This window comes from Oncorhynchus keta, chromosome 21 (assembly GCF_023373465.1).
Source record: "Oncorhynchus keta strain PuntledgeMale-10-30-2019 chromosome 21, Oket_V2, whole genome shotgun sequence".
Classification (NCBI taxonomy): domain Eukaryota; kingdom Metazoa; phylum Chordata; class Actinopteri; order Salmoniformes; family Salmonidae; genus Oncorhynchus; species Oncorhynchus keta.
In genome coordinates this window covers 18,542,484-18,556,820 of record NC_068441.1, presented here as the reverse complement: position 1 = coordinate 18,556,820, position 14,337 = coordinate 18,542,484, and the positions used below count along the sequence as shown (strand labels likewise).

General features: G+C 44.2%; 1 protein-coding gene across 1 annotated transcript in view; it reads left to right on the top strand.

The window, feature by feature from the left end:
* LOC118399861 (rho guanine nucleotide exchange factor 10-like protein) overlaps positions 1-14,337 on the top strand; it is a 175,388-nt gene that overhangs the window by 93,529 nt on the left and 67,522 nt on the right. Inside the window, 1 exon segment of the mRNA XM_052474559.1 lies at positions 10,517-10,588. Coding sequence (XP_052330519.1) covers positions 10,517-10,588 — 72 coding nt within the window.

The window sequence follows — 14,337 nt, the reverse complement described above, 5'->3', positions numbered from 1 at the left end:
TATCAGAGCTCTTGCAGTATGAACTGACATGTTGTCGACCTAATCAAGGGATCAGTAAATTAATCTAGTACTGAAAGAATAAACTACAGTAGGCTAGCACCACAGTGCATACAATGTGCTAGTAGTTTACTCAAAGAAAGAGAAATATGTATTTATTCAAAAATGAAGGGGAAGCAAGAGACTGCTAGCTATATTAATTTATTGTCACTGGGGGCCATCTGTGTAACTGCTAAACTGCTTGCTGTACACTGTACTGCATGATTGTAGCGGGTTTATTAAAGCATTAGTTCTAGTAGCTAGCTATGTTGACTATGACGTTAGCTAATATGGTGACAACGGTGTAGGCTGTGTGTAGCGGTTTGCGGTTATGGTATGAAGGTTTGGGTTGAAATGGTTTTTTTTCCCCATGGTTACAGTCCACAAGCAAAGGGAAAAGGTGAGCGGAGGAGAGCACGTAGATGTGAGAAGGAATTATACAACAAGCAAATAATTATGGTCTTTGTATGTGGCTGCTACAAAAGTGAATTGTGTTGGCAGTGATCAGGGGTTTTGAGGAAGAGCTTTTATGTTTCTTAAAGGGAAGCAAATAGAACAAAACAGGGATAAACATACCTGAATTTGTAGAAACTTTTGTAACTGTTGTATTAATGATTACACCCTAGATCAGCTGTATGCAGGCAAGCGTGTGCGAGGTGATATTGAATGTGTCACCTTGATTACTTACATTTTTTCTCTTGACCAATGTGGTAAACATTCATTCAGAAGCTAGGTTGTAGCTTTTTAATGATGGGTATAGGGAAAATGTTTGTATCACGTAGTAGCCTAAACCAATTGACGTTACATTGTGCCGGGTGAATGGAATATGAATGACAGTCATTCAATATACTGTAATAGAAATAAGGCCATGCTTATTTAAAAAATGTATCTTCCCTCAATTTAAACTGCACCGACCGCCACTGAGATACAGGTAAGCGTTTTCAGAATTGACATTTTTTTAAGAATCAATTGATGGTGACTCAATGTTGTTGCTAGGGAGCAGTTATCAATAGTCAACTCCACCTCGATATAAGAGAACAGAGTCGAGTGTTCCTCAGCTTGCTTCCTTCCATCCATGTCTTCTCTTCTTTACTACACTCCATACCAACAGAGGACAGTGTGGTGCTGGTATTCAGGTGCAGGGGCAGCCTGAGCCGTTGCACAGCTGGACAGCGACGTCATCTACAACGAGGCTGATCCGTTGCTGTGACATTTACATACCAATTACTGGAAATCATCCGTGCTCTAGCAATGCCTGGGAGTGGGCCACCCCTGTCCTCAACCCCTCCACCCTTGGCCCTTCGTCTCACTTCACTCTGTTCCTGTCAAGATAGCGCACAGACACATTGTACAACCAGGAGGGGAACACAGCAGATGGGCTAAATCTTAGCCTACTTTTGCATGATATAAAAGGAGACTAATGTGCCAGAATTATATGAAATTCTCGTTCTGCATCCCACCCTGTTCTGAATGTTCCTATTGCATTGTTCCTGTCTGTTTGTTGTGTTGGTTTGTTCTCTCCTTCTCTCTGTGTTTGTTCTCTCTGTTCTTCTCTACTAATTACTCGTGTCAGTCATCCCTCTACCTGAATCCAATACATGGCCCACTGCCAGATTTTACATGAACACTAGCTGCCTCCATGTAGAAAACTGTAAGACAAAACTAAATGTTTGAGGACAGCACTTTGTGAGAGTACCCAGCACGGCACCCTCTTTAGAGCACATAGTGGCTTATTGACTACCGTGTTCATATTCAGAAATGTATAAGAAGTTGGCTTTTTTTTTTTTTTTTACATTGACCAGAACATTAATCAAGTCGCGGCTTACAAAAACAGAAAATGTATTTTTGAGAGAGTTGTGCATTGAATTTCTATTTTGTCGAGGCAATCTGGCCACAATAGAGTGGTACAGGGGAAATTCCAAACCCAGGATATTACTTGATTCTATGTGGAGACGCCCTGGCAAATGTGCGCACGTCCCACTGTTTTTGTCTCAGTAGGCACCAGAGGACCCTTTGATCTGAGTCCCATGCCATCTGATCAGGAGGATTAAACCCTGTGCCTCCCATTTGGTGCCATCCAAAACCCCTGTCGAGGCAGCGTTGTGGTTGTGACATCTTATAGGTGGGCAGAGATCCCCATAGTCCAGAACAATTTGGCCTCATGCAGATAGATTTGTGCCTGGCAGAGAGAGGGAAAGATGAAGGGAGGCGATTGACGCCACAGAGAACTCTTGACCTGTGGTCCTCTTTTGAAACCCATTTATCGGGGAGAGTCCATCGCTTTCATCCAGGCAAGTTGGAACCGCCCGCCATGGCCGCGGGGATGGAGAGGGAGCAACATGCGGAAATTGCATCACATTTAGCCGGACATGTTGCAATCGGTCAGCGAGCAGCTGTGAAAGACACAAGGAAGAGAAAAATCTGGGTTGAGTCACGAATATGAGTTTGTGATGTCCTGGCAATGTCAGGCCGCGCTCAGAGCAGAGATATGCAAAACCACTCTCCCACTTCATTCCAGTTATTGCCTGATATGATCTGTGGGATAGCCAAAGGAGACAGCCAATCGTTACTCTACAGTCAGTACTTAGAAAATTGAAGGATACATCCCTGGCCAGGCTTAATAATAAGCTGATTGCCATATGTTTAGCCTGGAGCTTTGACCACACTATGAGCTACGTGTCAATGAAGAGTTAAAAACAGAAAGCAGCAGCACCCTATTCAATGAATTCCTACTGCTGCAGATGGTTTAATCATAGTCTTCCAATGACGTTGAATATTCAGAGTAATAGAGGGCTGCAAGCACAGCAGGTGGTTGACACTTTGATCTCTGTCCGTTGACGATCATGGAATTTAAATCGCTGGATGACATCCAGCTCATGAAATGATAACATGAGCAGTGTGTCTCAACTTTGATCCTGCCATCCTTCTGGGTTAGATTCACTGGAGGATATTGAACAACTAACAAGCAAACACAGGTCTGTCCCTCTCTAACTTTAAGCATCAGCTGTCAGAGCAGCTTACCGATCACTGTACCTGTACACAGCCAATCTGTAAATAGCACAGCCAACTACCTCATCCCCTTATTATTACTTACCCTCTTGTTCTTTTGCACATCATCTGCACATCTATCACTCCAGTATTAATGCTACATTGTAATTATTTTCACCTCTATGGCCTATTTATTGCCTACCTCCCTACTCTTCTACATTTGCACACACCGTACATAGATTTTTCAACTGTTATTTTCTATTGTGTTATTGACTGTACATTTGTTTATGTGTAACTCTGTGTTGTTGTTTTTGTCACACTGCTTTGCTTTTTCTTGGCCAGGTCGCAGTTGTAAATGAGAACTTGTTCTCAACTGGCCTACCTGGTTCAATAAAGGTGAAATAAAAATGTCAAATTAAAAAGTCTGGAAGCTGTCTAAGAGCGTCTCTATAAATACAGCCACTGACTGTGTGAGTGTGCCTTTGTGTGCATACACATGTGCTTGTGTGTGTGTGTGTTGGTTAACTTTTGGGAAGGGGGCGTTACCTGACTGCCACTGTTCAACCCTAACCCTCTATTGATTACATTCCTGTGAGATAATCCACTGTGATTCCCTTGTACAGAATACTAAACATGTATCATGCAGTGAACACATCCTATTCTCTAGCACATGCTCAAGGCAGTTTGTGTGGATGGTAATGGTGAATTGCCACACAGTCTTGTCCGCATGTTCACAATAAAACCCCTGAAAGTCCTAACCTGCTTAGTTTGCTTTACCTGCAGCCATTCATTTCAGTTTGACTGGAAATTCAGTTCACGGCCATCCTGACTGTAGCCTACGGCAACGGGAGGGTGCAGTGAGGGATTCAGTTGGGAGCAGGCGCCAGAGCCAGTCAATTATCAGTTAATAAACAGCGGAGGTTTTCTATTAGTGTCTGTTAGTGCGTGTGAGAGATTGCTATGTGGAATTGGGAGGGGGGCACTGTGACTATGTGGTATTGAGCAGGAAAGGATAGGAGAGGGGAGGGGAGGGAGGAGGAGCTTTGCCTTGGGTGTATTATACCTAAATCCATTGGGTTGCTTTAACTTGGCTTGTTTTGTTGTAATTCTGAGCTTAAAATATAATATATGTGCAAACAAACTCAAAATGCTCTGCTGGGCAGGCCCAAACTGTAAGCTCGGGAATCACACTCTAAAAGACATCCCATCAGTGATGATACTGCACACTTTCCAATAAACATAATCCATTACACAGACAATGCAATGCCTGTTTGCTGCAGTGTGACTTCTCATTGATAACGTTACAGGTCCACTGGGTTCGATATTTGTGCCTCGTAGAAGCCCAGCAATCGTCACGCATCTAATGTGTGGTAAATGTAGACACAGTGGAGTATATATTTCACAGCGGCTGCACAGGAACTTAACTTTAAGGGTTAACACACACGTCCACCTGTGTTTCCCTCAGGAGGAAAACAACATTAATTGGTTCTGGGTAAGTCATCCCTCTCTTGTCGAAGCAGAGACGACAAAAGCCTGACAACACATGTAAACTGTATAAATAGTATATAACATGGTTCTATTGTGTACTGTTACCAGTGACAGTACTTTCAATCACAGGCTAGATTATTGGATTTGACAGCAAATGTTGATGCATATAACTGTCTGGCTGCCATTGATGCAATATAAAACATGAATAGTGACGATCATAGAGGGGAAGGCCAGTCCCTGATGATGTGTGTAGGAATATCTATGGCTATACATCCTTCCTCAGTTTTCCTAGCATGCTGCATTGCAGCTCTGGCCTACACTAACCATAGTGGCCACCTGAAGGCAGCATATGGGCTGGCGCACCCTTGGGGTAATGGGTGGGGCAGACTCAGTGTCAGGCGTTGGGTCATTGGGAAACGGCAGCTGGGAGACCGCCCTCTCATCGCACCAACAAATCCCCCTTTAATTAGCTCACATGCTGATCCTCTTCCCCACAGTCCCCAAAGTCCTCCATCAAATCTCCCCTCGATCTGGCTTACCTGCCTCCCTCCCTCCATCTTCCCTACATCCTTCCTCCTCCAACTGGGATGTTGTCTGCTCTCCTTGGCAGAAAGCTGTAGTAGACGGTGAGGGAGAGTGGGCTGCTGACTGACAATTGCCTTAGCGGAACCTAGATTTTTAAATGGTTCCTCACTGACACCTTATTAGAATGGGCAACCTCAATGGTGTGTGCATCGCTGGAAACCCCACATGCTGCCTTATTACCTGTCGATGCTTCCTGTACATTTTAGGTGGAACTGGTTCACACCCTCCAGCATTATGATTTACAATATTGAGCGTCCACTAGTCATTGTCAACACTAAAGATGTGCATAATCTAGCACGTGCATTTAGTTAAAGGTGCTAGCTACACACACATATATATTTAATTTTATTTTAAAAATATATATATATTTTACTTGGCAAGTCAGTTAATAACAAAAGTGGGTTAGCACGACAGATTTGACCTTGTCAGCTCGGGGATTCGATCTTGCAACCTTTCGGTGACTAGTCCAGCGCTCTAACCACTAAGAGGTAGTCTCCTGAAATCCATTTGAATTAACAGGTGTGCCTTGTTAAAAGTTAATATGTGGGATTTATTTCCAGCTTCACCTGGAATGCTATTCCAACAGCCTTAAAGGAGTTATCATATATGCTGAGCACTTGTTGGCTGATTTCCTTCACTCTGCGGTTGAACTCATCCCAAACATCTCATGGGTTGAGGTTGGGGGATTGTGGAGGCCAGGTCATTTGTTGCAGCACTCCATCACTCTCCTTCTTGGTCAAATAGCCCTTGCACAGCCTGGAGGTGTGTTTTGGGTCATTGTCCTGTTGAAAAACAAATGATAGTGGGACTAAGCGCAAACCAGATGGGATGGCATATCGCAACAGAATACTGTGGTAGCCATGCTGGTTGAGTATGACTTGAATTCTAAATAAATCCCAACAGTGTCACCAGCAAAGAACCCCCACACCTCCTTCTCCATGCTTCACGGTGGAAACCAGACATGGGGAGATCATCCGTTCACTTACTCTGCATCTCACAAAGACACGGGGGTTGGAACCAAAAATATCAAATATGGAATCATCAGACCAAAGGACAGATTTCCACTGGTCTAATGGCCATTGCTTGTGTTTCTTGGTCCAAGCAAGTCTCTTTTTCTTATTTGTGTCCTTTAGTAGTGGTTTCTTTGCAGCAATTTGACCATGAAGGCCTAATTCACGTAGTCTCCTCTGAACAGTTGATGTTGAGATGTGTATGTTACTTGAATGCTGTGAAGCATTTATTTTGGCTGTAGTCAGAGGTGCAGTTAACTAATGAACTTATCCTCTGCAGCAGAGGTAAATCTGGGTCTTATTTTCCTGTGGCGGCCCTCATGAGAGCCAGTTTCATCATAGCGCTAGATGGTTTTTGCAACTGCACTTGAAGAAACTTTAAAACTTCTTGAAATGTCCGCATTGACTGACCTTCATGTCTCAAAGTAATGATGAACTGTCGTTTGTCACGTGTGCTCCCTCTCCGGCATTTAGGTCACCATGCTCGTTATGGCGCACACCTGTCACTGATGTTACGTGCACCTTCGCGTCATCAGATTCACCCTCTCCATCACTTCCCTGATTACCGTCCCTATATATGTCCCTTTGGTTCCTTCTCCAGGCTTCATTATTTCTGACTCTGTTTTCATGTCGGTGCGTTGTTTGTGTTTCGTGTTCATTGTTTATTTTATTTATTAAAACACTTACTCCCTGAACTTGCTTCCCGATTCAACGCACTCATTACATCGTTTCTCTTTGCATATTTGAGCTGTTTTTGCCATAATGTGGACTTTGTCTTTTACCAAATAGGGCTATATTCTGTATACTGTCATGGAACGTCTAAAGAGAGACTGTAGATTCTTTCAAACAACATTACTAAGATTTGCAAAAATTGAGCAACAATCTACTCCACATACAGTGTAGTTCAGAGCTGAAAGGTCAATGAACAGACGTTGGTTGAGAGACTGCCAAGAGTGTGCAAAACTGTCATCAAGGAAAAGGATGGCTACTTTGAAGAATCTCAAATATGAAATATATTTTAATTTGTTTAACACTTTTTTGGTCACTACATGATTCCATATGTGTTATTCATAGATTTGATGTCTTCACTATTATTCTACAATGTAGAAAATAATACAAATAAAGAAGAATCCTGGAATTGGTAGGTGTGTCCAAACTTTTGACAGGTACTATGTGTGTTATATATATATATGAGAGAGAGAGACAAATCAAACTCTGACTGTGAAAATGACCTGCAAAGGCCAGCGATCTCCGGTGACTGATAAAACCCACTGTCTGCAGCCCACAAAACCAGCAGTATCCCATCGCTACGCTGCTGTCCCTTTGCTTCAGCTACCAGCCTCCTCCTTCTAACCGCAGGGCTTCCATATGGGGCCATATTATTACTGCCGTTTAATTACCAATCAAAAAACATCTCACTCCTCGTAGCTAGCCAAGAGGAATAGCAGGCAGAGAGGGAGAGAGATTGGAACACGTGGGCTCTATAAGCAGAGGGAGAGAAGAAACATTGGGCGGGAGAGCAAGAGATTGATGGAGAGAGACAGTGCATCTGCGTGATGAATGTGAATAGATGTAGAGAGACCGAGGGGATCTGGAGGAACGCATTCACTGGACAGATGGGCGGAAGCAGTCATCTGTCCTGCATCATTTTTTGGGGGGGTGTGTTGTGTTTACAAACACACCCTGCAAGGGAGAGAGGGAGGGATTTGGCAAGTGAATGTTATAAATTACCCATGATTGATGTTTCCTGCCTTTTGGACAACAGTAAATGGCATGCAGCATCCATAGCTGACCTCTTGAGCCACATTCCCACCCCAGCACCACACAATTAGATGTTCCGTCTGCCACATGGCCCAGCATCACGACCACCAATAAACATTCCCTCATGGCCATGGCTATTGTGCTGGTCAGGGAGACTGCATGCCCACAGTGCTTTGTCTCATGGGGACACCAAGATCGAGAAGCAGCTATTCATTGGCCAACACTGAAAGCTTCCAGGCCTAAGACTGCTGTTGTTGATCTTATTCTCTGAATGTCTATTTTAATTGTTTTACTACTAACTCATAGATCTGAGAGCTGTGCTTTTCTAAGCCAGTTATAGCCTTTGTTTTGCAGCGATTCATACTGCTCCAACTCTGGACTGGTCTGTTATGGTCTAGGTAAATGTCACACTTCTATAGCACTTACAGTCCTACAGTGGATTCCCTGTTTTTCATGTACTGTATACTGTACCTTCCCAAACTTTTTAGTCATAGAAAATGAGTTGATGCGAAAGTTTTTTTTTTCATCATCCATTCATACCCAAATACATTCTCATTCAGGAGCAACATAATGGCTATAATTGTTCTGCAGGTCCTAGGTACTAGCTGTGCTCTTTCAATTGTGAGGGTGCAAATAGCACAAACCAAGTACCTTTATTGTATGTGAGGGGGTGTTGAGAAGCAGAATCTACAGATGGCTGTGGGGAGTAGGTAGGAGAGGTCTGTGCAGCGTTGAAAGGGCAAGGGTGCTATTATAACAGTAGGAGCTATGGAGACCATGGTTCAAACTCTGACAAGGTACTGTATGTCAGCCCACTCTACCTATTTTAGACAGTCATAAAATGCCTCCATTGCAGGAGGCCACTATTATGATTGACATCCTACCAAATGAAAAGCTTTAAAGAAATATCCTTTGTTTATTTCAATATGAAACAGTCCATCCCCATCAATATCCCATGCCTGGTGCAATTTCTCAATGTGGTACTGTCATTTTGTCAGTAGGAGAACTGTGCTGTGAGTGCTGCTTGAAAGGAAGTTCCCAATATGAAAAGAGTGGCCATTTTAGACTGACCTGTTTATTCAAATGGAAAAACACCTGTCAGACTCCAGGGAAATAAACGTCAGTCATAGGTTGACAACTTAGATCTGCTGGACATGGTAACACATGTTGACGATGAATTGATACCACACCACAGAGAAACGGTCCTATGTCTTGGCTGAATCTAATCCTCTTACAGGGCTCTATAAGCCGATCCAGATGTGTAGAGTCGATCCCAAGGGAAATCAGTCTCCAGCTAGAAGAGCAACTGTACCTAAACCATATGGGGATGAATATTTAATTATCTAAATGAACAAAACAATTTATAATTTTCAGTAGCGTTGCATTGGTTAAAGTCAGTGGGCAAGCCAAGCCAGAAATGTAAAGCCATATTACAACCTATGTGTTGTGATCAGTGCTCTGTTTCCTTTATAACCTGTTAGATGATATGCCTTGTAACCGTGATATATAGGCCTAAGGCCGAGACAATAAGAAGAAGCAGTGGCAGAATAAATTCAACCACACCTCTGTCTGGTGAAGTCTACAAAGCATATTGCATGTAACAAACAGTTACAAGCTAAATATGATTTGGCTGTCCATGGTTTTGATTTCTGTGTGTGTGCGAGGAAGTAGAAAAAACATGTTGACTAACCCTACTTGTAGAGAAATGCTAAAGCCATCCTCCTCTCTTTCATGATGATGAAATGGTCTATGACTTCGTCATACACTACACGCTTTGAGTTTTTGTTGTCCTAGGCTACCTGGCTAAAATGCTTGCTCACTAGCCTAACTTCCTTTCATGGGCAATGATGAGTCAGCTACTTAACATTAGCCTACTACATTTAGCTCCATATTGAACTTCCATCCTCTCAGGCCAGGGGCACAATGTATGAATTTACGAATGGATCAGAATCACCTTTATAATCATTGGCCAGAACGGAGAATTAAGTAAAACCACAAGTCCAAATCCTTATCTCCATGCGTGGCTAATTTAGGAAACTGACAATTTTAGCTTGCTAGCAAGCCACTGAGGACAACAATGCAACGAGATGCAAAAATTCCATTATTTTCTGTCAATTACATTTTGCTCTTAATATGATGTGATTGGTGTGAAGACAAATCCAAACTGGCTTCCCTTTACACTTTTCTTTTGGAGCGCCAGGACCATTCACAGTTGAGCACACTCAGTTTAGCTCAACACTGATTGGCTATTATTTTATACTTTTTATTATCAAGGGAGTCCAAATGTTCGCTGGCTTCCCTTGCATTCAATGCTACGGCGGCGACAATGTCATAATCTTTTTGACCAGACAGCATCTGAGACAGAGGGGTGAGAAATATTCAGCGTCTTGCGAATTGGCATGTCTATTTTCATCCTCTTACACTGCCCCCCTCGGTCTAGACCGATCTAATTACTGGTGTCAAAGCAGTTAGTTACTTTCAGGAAGTTCCTGCTGCACTCTGACAAAACAACAGAACTCTGGCCAGGGCACGACGCAGATATCTATTCCCACAAACAAGTAGCGATGAGTTTGTTTTTGGGGGAAGCATGCCTACACGTCACTAGTAATATTTTTTATTGCTTAATATTGGTTTTGTTTCCTTTTTAGTTTGAAGCTGCCCTTCACAATCCAGGACAATTCTCTGCAGGGTGCACCTTGCTACCTGAAGGCTACCTCTGGGTGAGTGACACATGCAATGCTTACAGGCACACACGCACATGCACAGGCATGCACACAGACATGCACGTGCACACCAAAGTATTTATCAACCATTAACCATGACACATTTTGATACTAATATTCTTCTGTAATATACTATTTATATTGGTCTCAGGATTGTTCACATCATTACAGCTAAAATATTTACTAGTGAATGTGATATAGAGGATTTTCTCTCCAAAACAATTATCATCATGGAAACTGACCCTTCACTTTCATATACACTCTTAGTAAAAAAAAGGTGCTATCTAGTCCTAAAATGGTTATTTGGCTGTCCCCATAGGAGAACCCTTTGAATAACTATTTTTGGTTCTAGGTAGAACCCTTTCGAAACCTTTTTGGTAGTATACGACAGTGTGGGAGAAAGAAAAGACTACAGAGGGATTTTGTGATGAGTGGAGCACATTTCACTGGCAGATAAAAGTGCCACAATCCCTGGACTTGTTGGAATTTAGCTGGATTTAAAATAGGACCACTTTCTGTGAAAAACCATGCCTCAGAAAATCATCTGTTAATCTTTGTTTGATTTTTTTGGTGCCCCTCCTTTCTGGGAAGAATGGGAAATTGATGGGGTAATCCTCCTAAAGTAGGTTGATAAATCAGGTGGATAAATTGGGTGGATAAGGCCAGACAGTGGAAGAAGCCCTCTAGGACCTAGCTAGAAAGGCTGTGCTCCCTATCTGGGACTTAATTGTTTTAGTGGTTATCCTGAAGACTCTGAACTCTACTCACACACTCACACAACTTACACTTACACTTACACTGACCCCCCCATTCACATTCATCTACACCTAAGTAAGTGTTCTTCCCAAGCTACTGTATGTCACATGCCTGTAATTATTTTCCTAACAACATTCCAACATTTAGGATTATAATTTTTTGGAAGATACACAATATCATAATAAGAGCCAGTGGATCCATGAATAAACAACGGATTGGGCGCTCTGCTCTCCTCTGCTCACTCCCCCACTCGTCTCAGATCTACCTCCCTGCCAGGCTTGTCAAATGAGGGATGACACTAATCATGTTAAAGTGAGATGGGCTGGTGGGATTTCTGCTGGCTTTGATCACAGCAATGCCATTGTTTCTAATCAGTCTGATTCACATGCATTTCCCTGTTTGTCTACATTCGCAGCTTCACTCCACTTCTCTGACTGGTGTATTTCCTCTTATACAATAAATTACCTCTCCTCTCACCCTCTTCCTCAGCCACTCCAGATTTCAGATTCATCCTCATGGTTCATCCTCATGGTGTGTAACGTGGTAAACAAAGCAGGCCTGAAACCGAATAAGAGATAAGATTTTAGAATGAGTCATTGCCAACGTTACAAACTTCAGCATTCACTTAGCCTCACCACCAAGGCATGTCTATATTCATCCTCTTACACTGCCTCCCTCGTTCCAGACCCATCTAATTACTGCTGTCAGAGCAGTTAGATACTTTAAGGATATTCCTGCTGCACTCTGACAAAACAACAGAACTCTGGCCAGGGCATGACTCCAGATATCTATTCCCACAAACATGTAGTGATGAGTTTGTCAGGACAGTCATTTCACTGGGTCTGTGGAGGAATTGGATGGAGAAGGACAGGGGCCGTTGGATGTGTGGGTGGTTAAGTGTAGGAGCTGGGATTGCTTCAGGCTCTTGTAACACAGAGCCACTTGTCTTGAAGCTTTGTTTTCGGGGAGCTCGTCTCTGTAGTTTTTTCCCTGTGTAACAGTCCGTTATTTGCTCTGGCTCGCTAGCCAGAGCCCAAGGGACTTTTCCCTTCCAGATCAGCATGCTGATAGAAATCTAACAAATGACTGCATGCAAATAAGGCCAGGGAGGGGAGTCGAAAGGGTCTAAAGACTATATTTATCCCAAGTCTTATTCACATAATGTGACTCCTGTGGAAAACCATCTTTGCTATTCAGTGTAAGTTTTTGGGAGGGACATTACACTTCAGTTGGACAGTTGCATCAGTCCCATAGAGAGAAAAACAGCTTGGAGAATCCTGTTGAAAACCCATGACGACTTCACTTAATGATTGGAGAGTGTGATTTGGAGCCTCCTAATTGAAATTGCTACAGCTCTAGGTTTACCCCTTGCCTCTCTTCCCTTCCCTTGTAGTGACATTGGCAGGCTTGACACAAGGCCAATATTTGATTTGACTTATTATTTGATTTATTAGGATCCCCATTAGCCGACGCCAATGGCGACAGCTAGTCTTACTGGGGTCCGACACATAATGAAAAAGACATTACAGACAAAAGACTTTACAATTCACATACACTACCGTTCAAAAGTTTGGGGTCACTTAGAAATGTCCTTGTTTTATTATTTTAAAAAAGCACACTTTCTTTCCATTAAAATAACATAAAATGTATCAGAAATACAGTGTAGACATTGTTAATGTGGTAAATGACTATTGTAGTTGGAAACGGCAGATTTTTTATGGTATATCTACATAGGCGTACAGAAGCCCTGTCACGATCGTTGTTGTAATCATACTCAGACCAAAGCGCAGCGTGGAATCGGTTCGAAATCCTTTTATTATTATTAGGATGGAGTCCGCACCCCCGAAGGTGTGGACTCCAGCCGCAAAACCTGATTCTATAAGGGAGGGTCCGGGTGGGCATCTAGCATCGGTGGCGGCTCCAGTGCGGGGCAAAGTACCCATTCCGCTCGTGGATTCGCCAGCATCAGTGGCGGCTCTGGTGTGCGGGACTTTACCCCTGCCCAGAACACAGGTCCGGCCATGGAGCCGGGTAGAACGCCGCACCCGGACTGGGCACCGGCGCCGAAGAAGGCTCCAGCCATGGAGCTGAGTTGCCCGCCGTGCCTGGACTGGGCACCGGCGCAGAGGAATGCTCCTGCCATGGAGCGGGACCGGGCGCCGTGCCTGGACTGGGCAACGGCACAGAGGAAGGCTCCTGCCTATGGAGCGGGAAAGGACACCGTGGCTGGACAGGCCATCGGTGCAGAGAAGGGCTCCTGCCATGGCGCTGGACTGGACGCCGTGTTCGGACTGGGGATCGGCGCAGAGGAAGGCTCCTGCCCTGGAACTGGAGGTTCTGGACCGTGGACCGTCGCTTGAAGCTCTGGACTGGGGAGGGGCACTGGAGGCCTGATGCATGGGGCCGGCACAGGTGGCACGCACTTCAGGGGGAGTGCGGGGAGTAGGCACAGTACGTACTGGGCTGTGGAGGCGCACTGGAGACCTGGTGCCTAGAACCGGCACAAATTGTACCCGGAACGATTACACACTTCGCACGGCGAGTGTGGGGAGCCGGCACAGGACGCACAGGGCTGTGGAGGCGTACTGAGACCTGGTGCGTGGAGCCGGAACAGTTTTAACCAGAGTGCTAACACGCTCCTCAGGACAAGTACGGAGAGCTGACTCAGGTGGCAGCAAATTGATGACACGCTCTTCAGGGCGAAAGTCATGCATCATACACCAACCCAACAACTCTCTCATCTCTCTCTCCTCCAGTTTCTCCATCAGCTCACTAACGGTCTCTGACTCTTTCCGTTTCTCCCTCTTCTCCCAGACTGGCTCTGGCTCACTCCTCGGCTCCGCCGACCACCCTATGTTCCCCCTCCCCCCAAAATTTGGGCTGTCTTTTGGCCTTTCTATGTGGCTGCGAACCCTAGGCGTCGTCGCTGTGCTCCCTTATCTCCTTGCGTCTGTTTCAACGGAAGGCTTTCGTCTCCTGCTAGGATACCT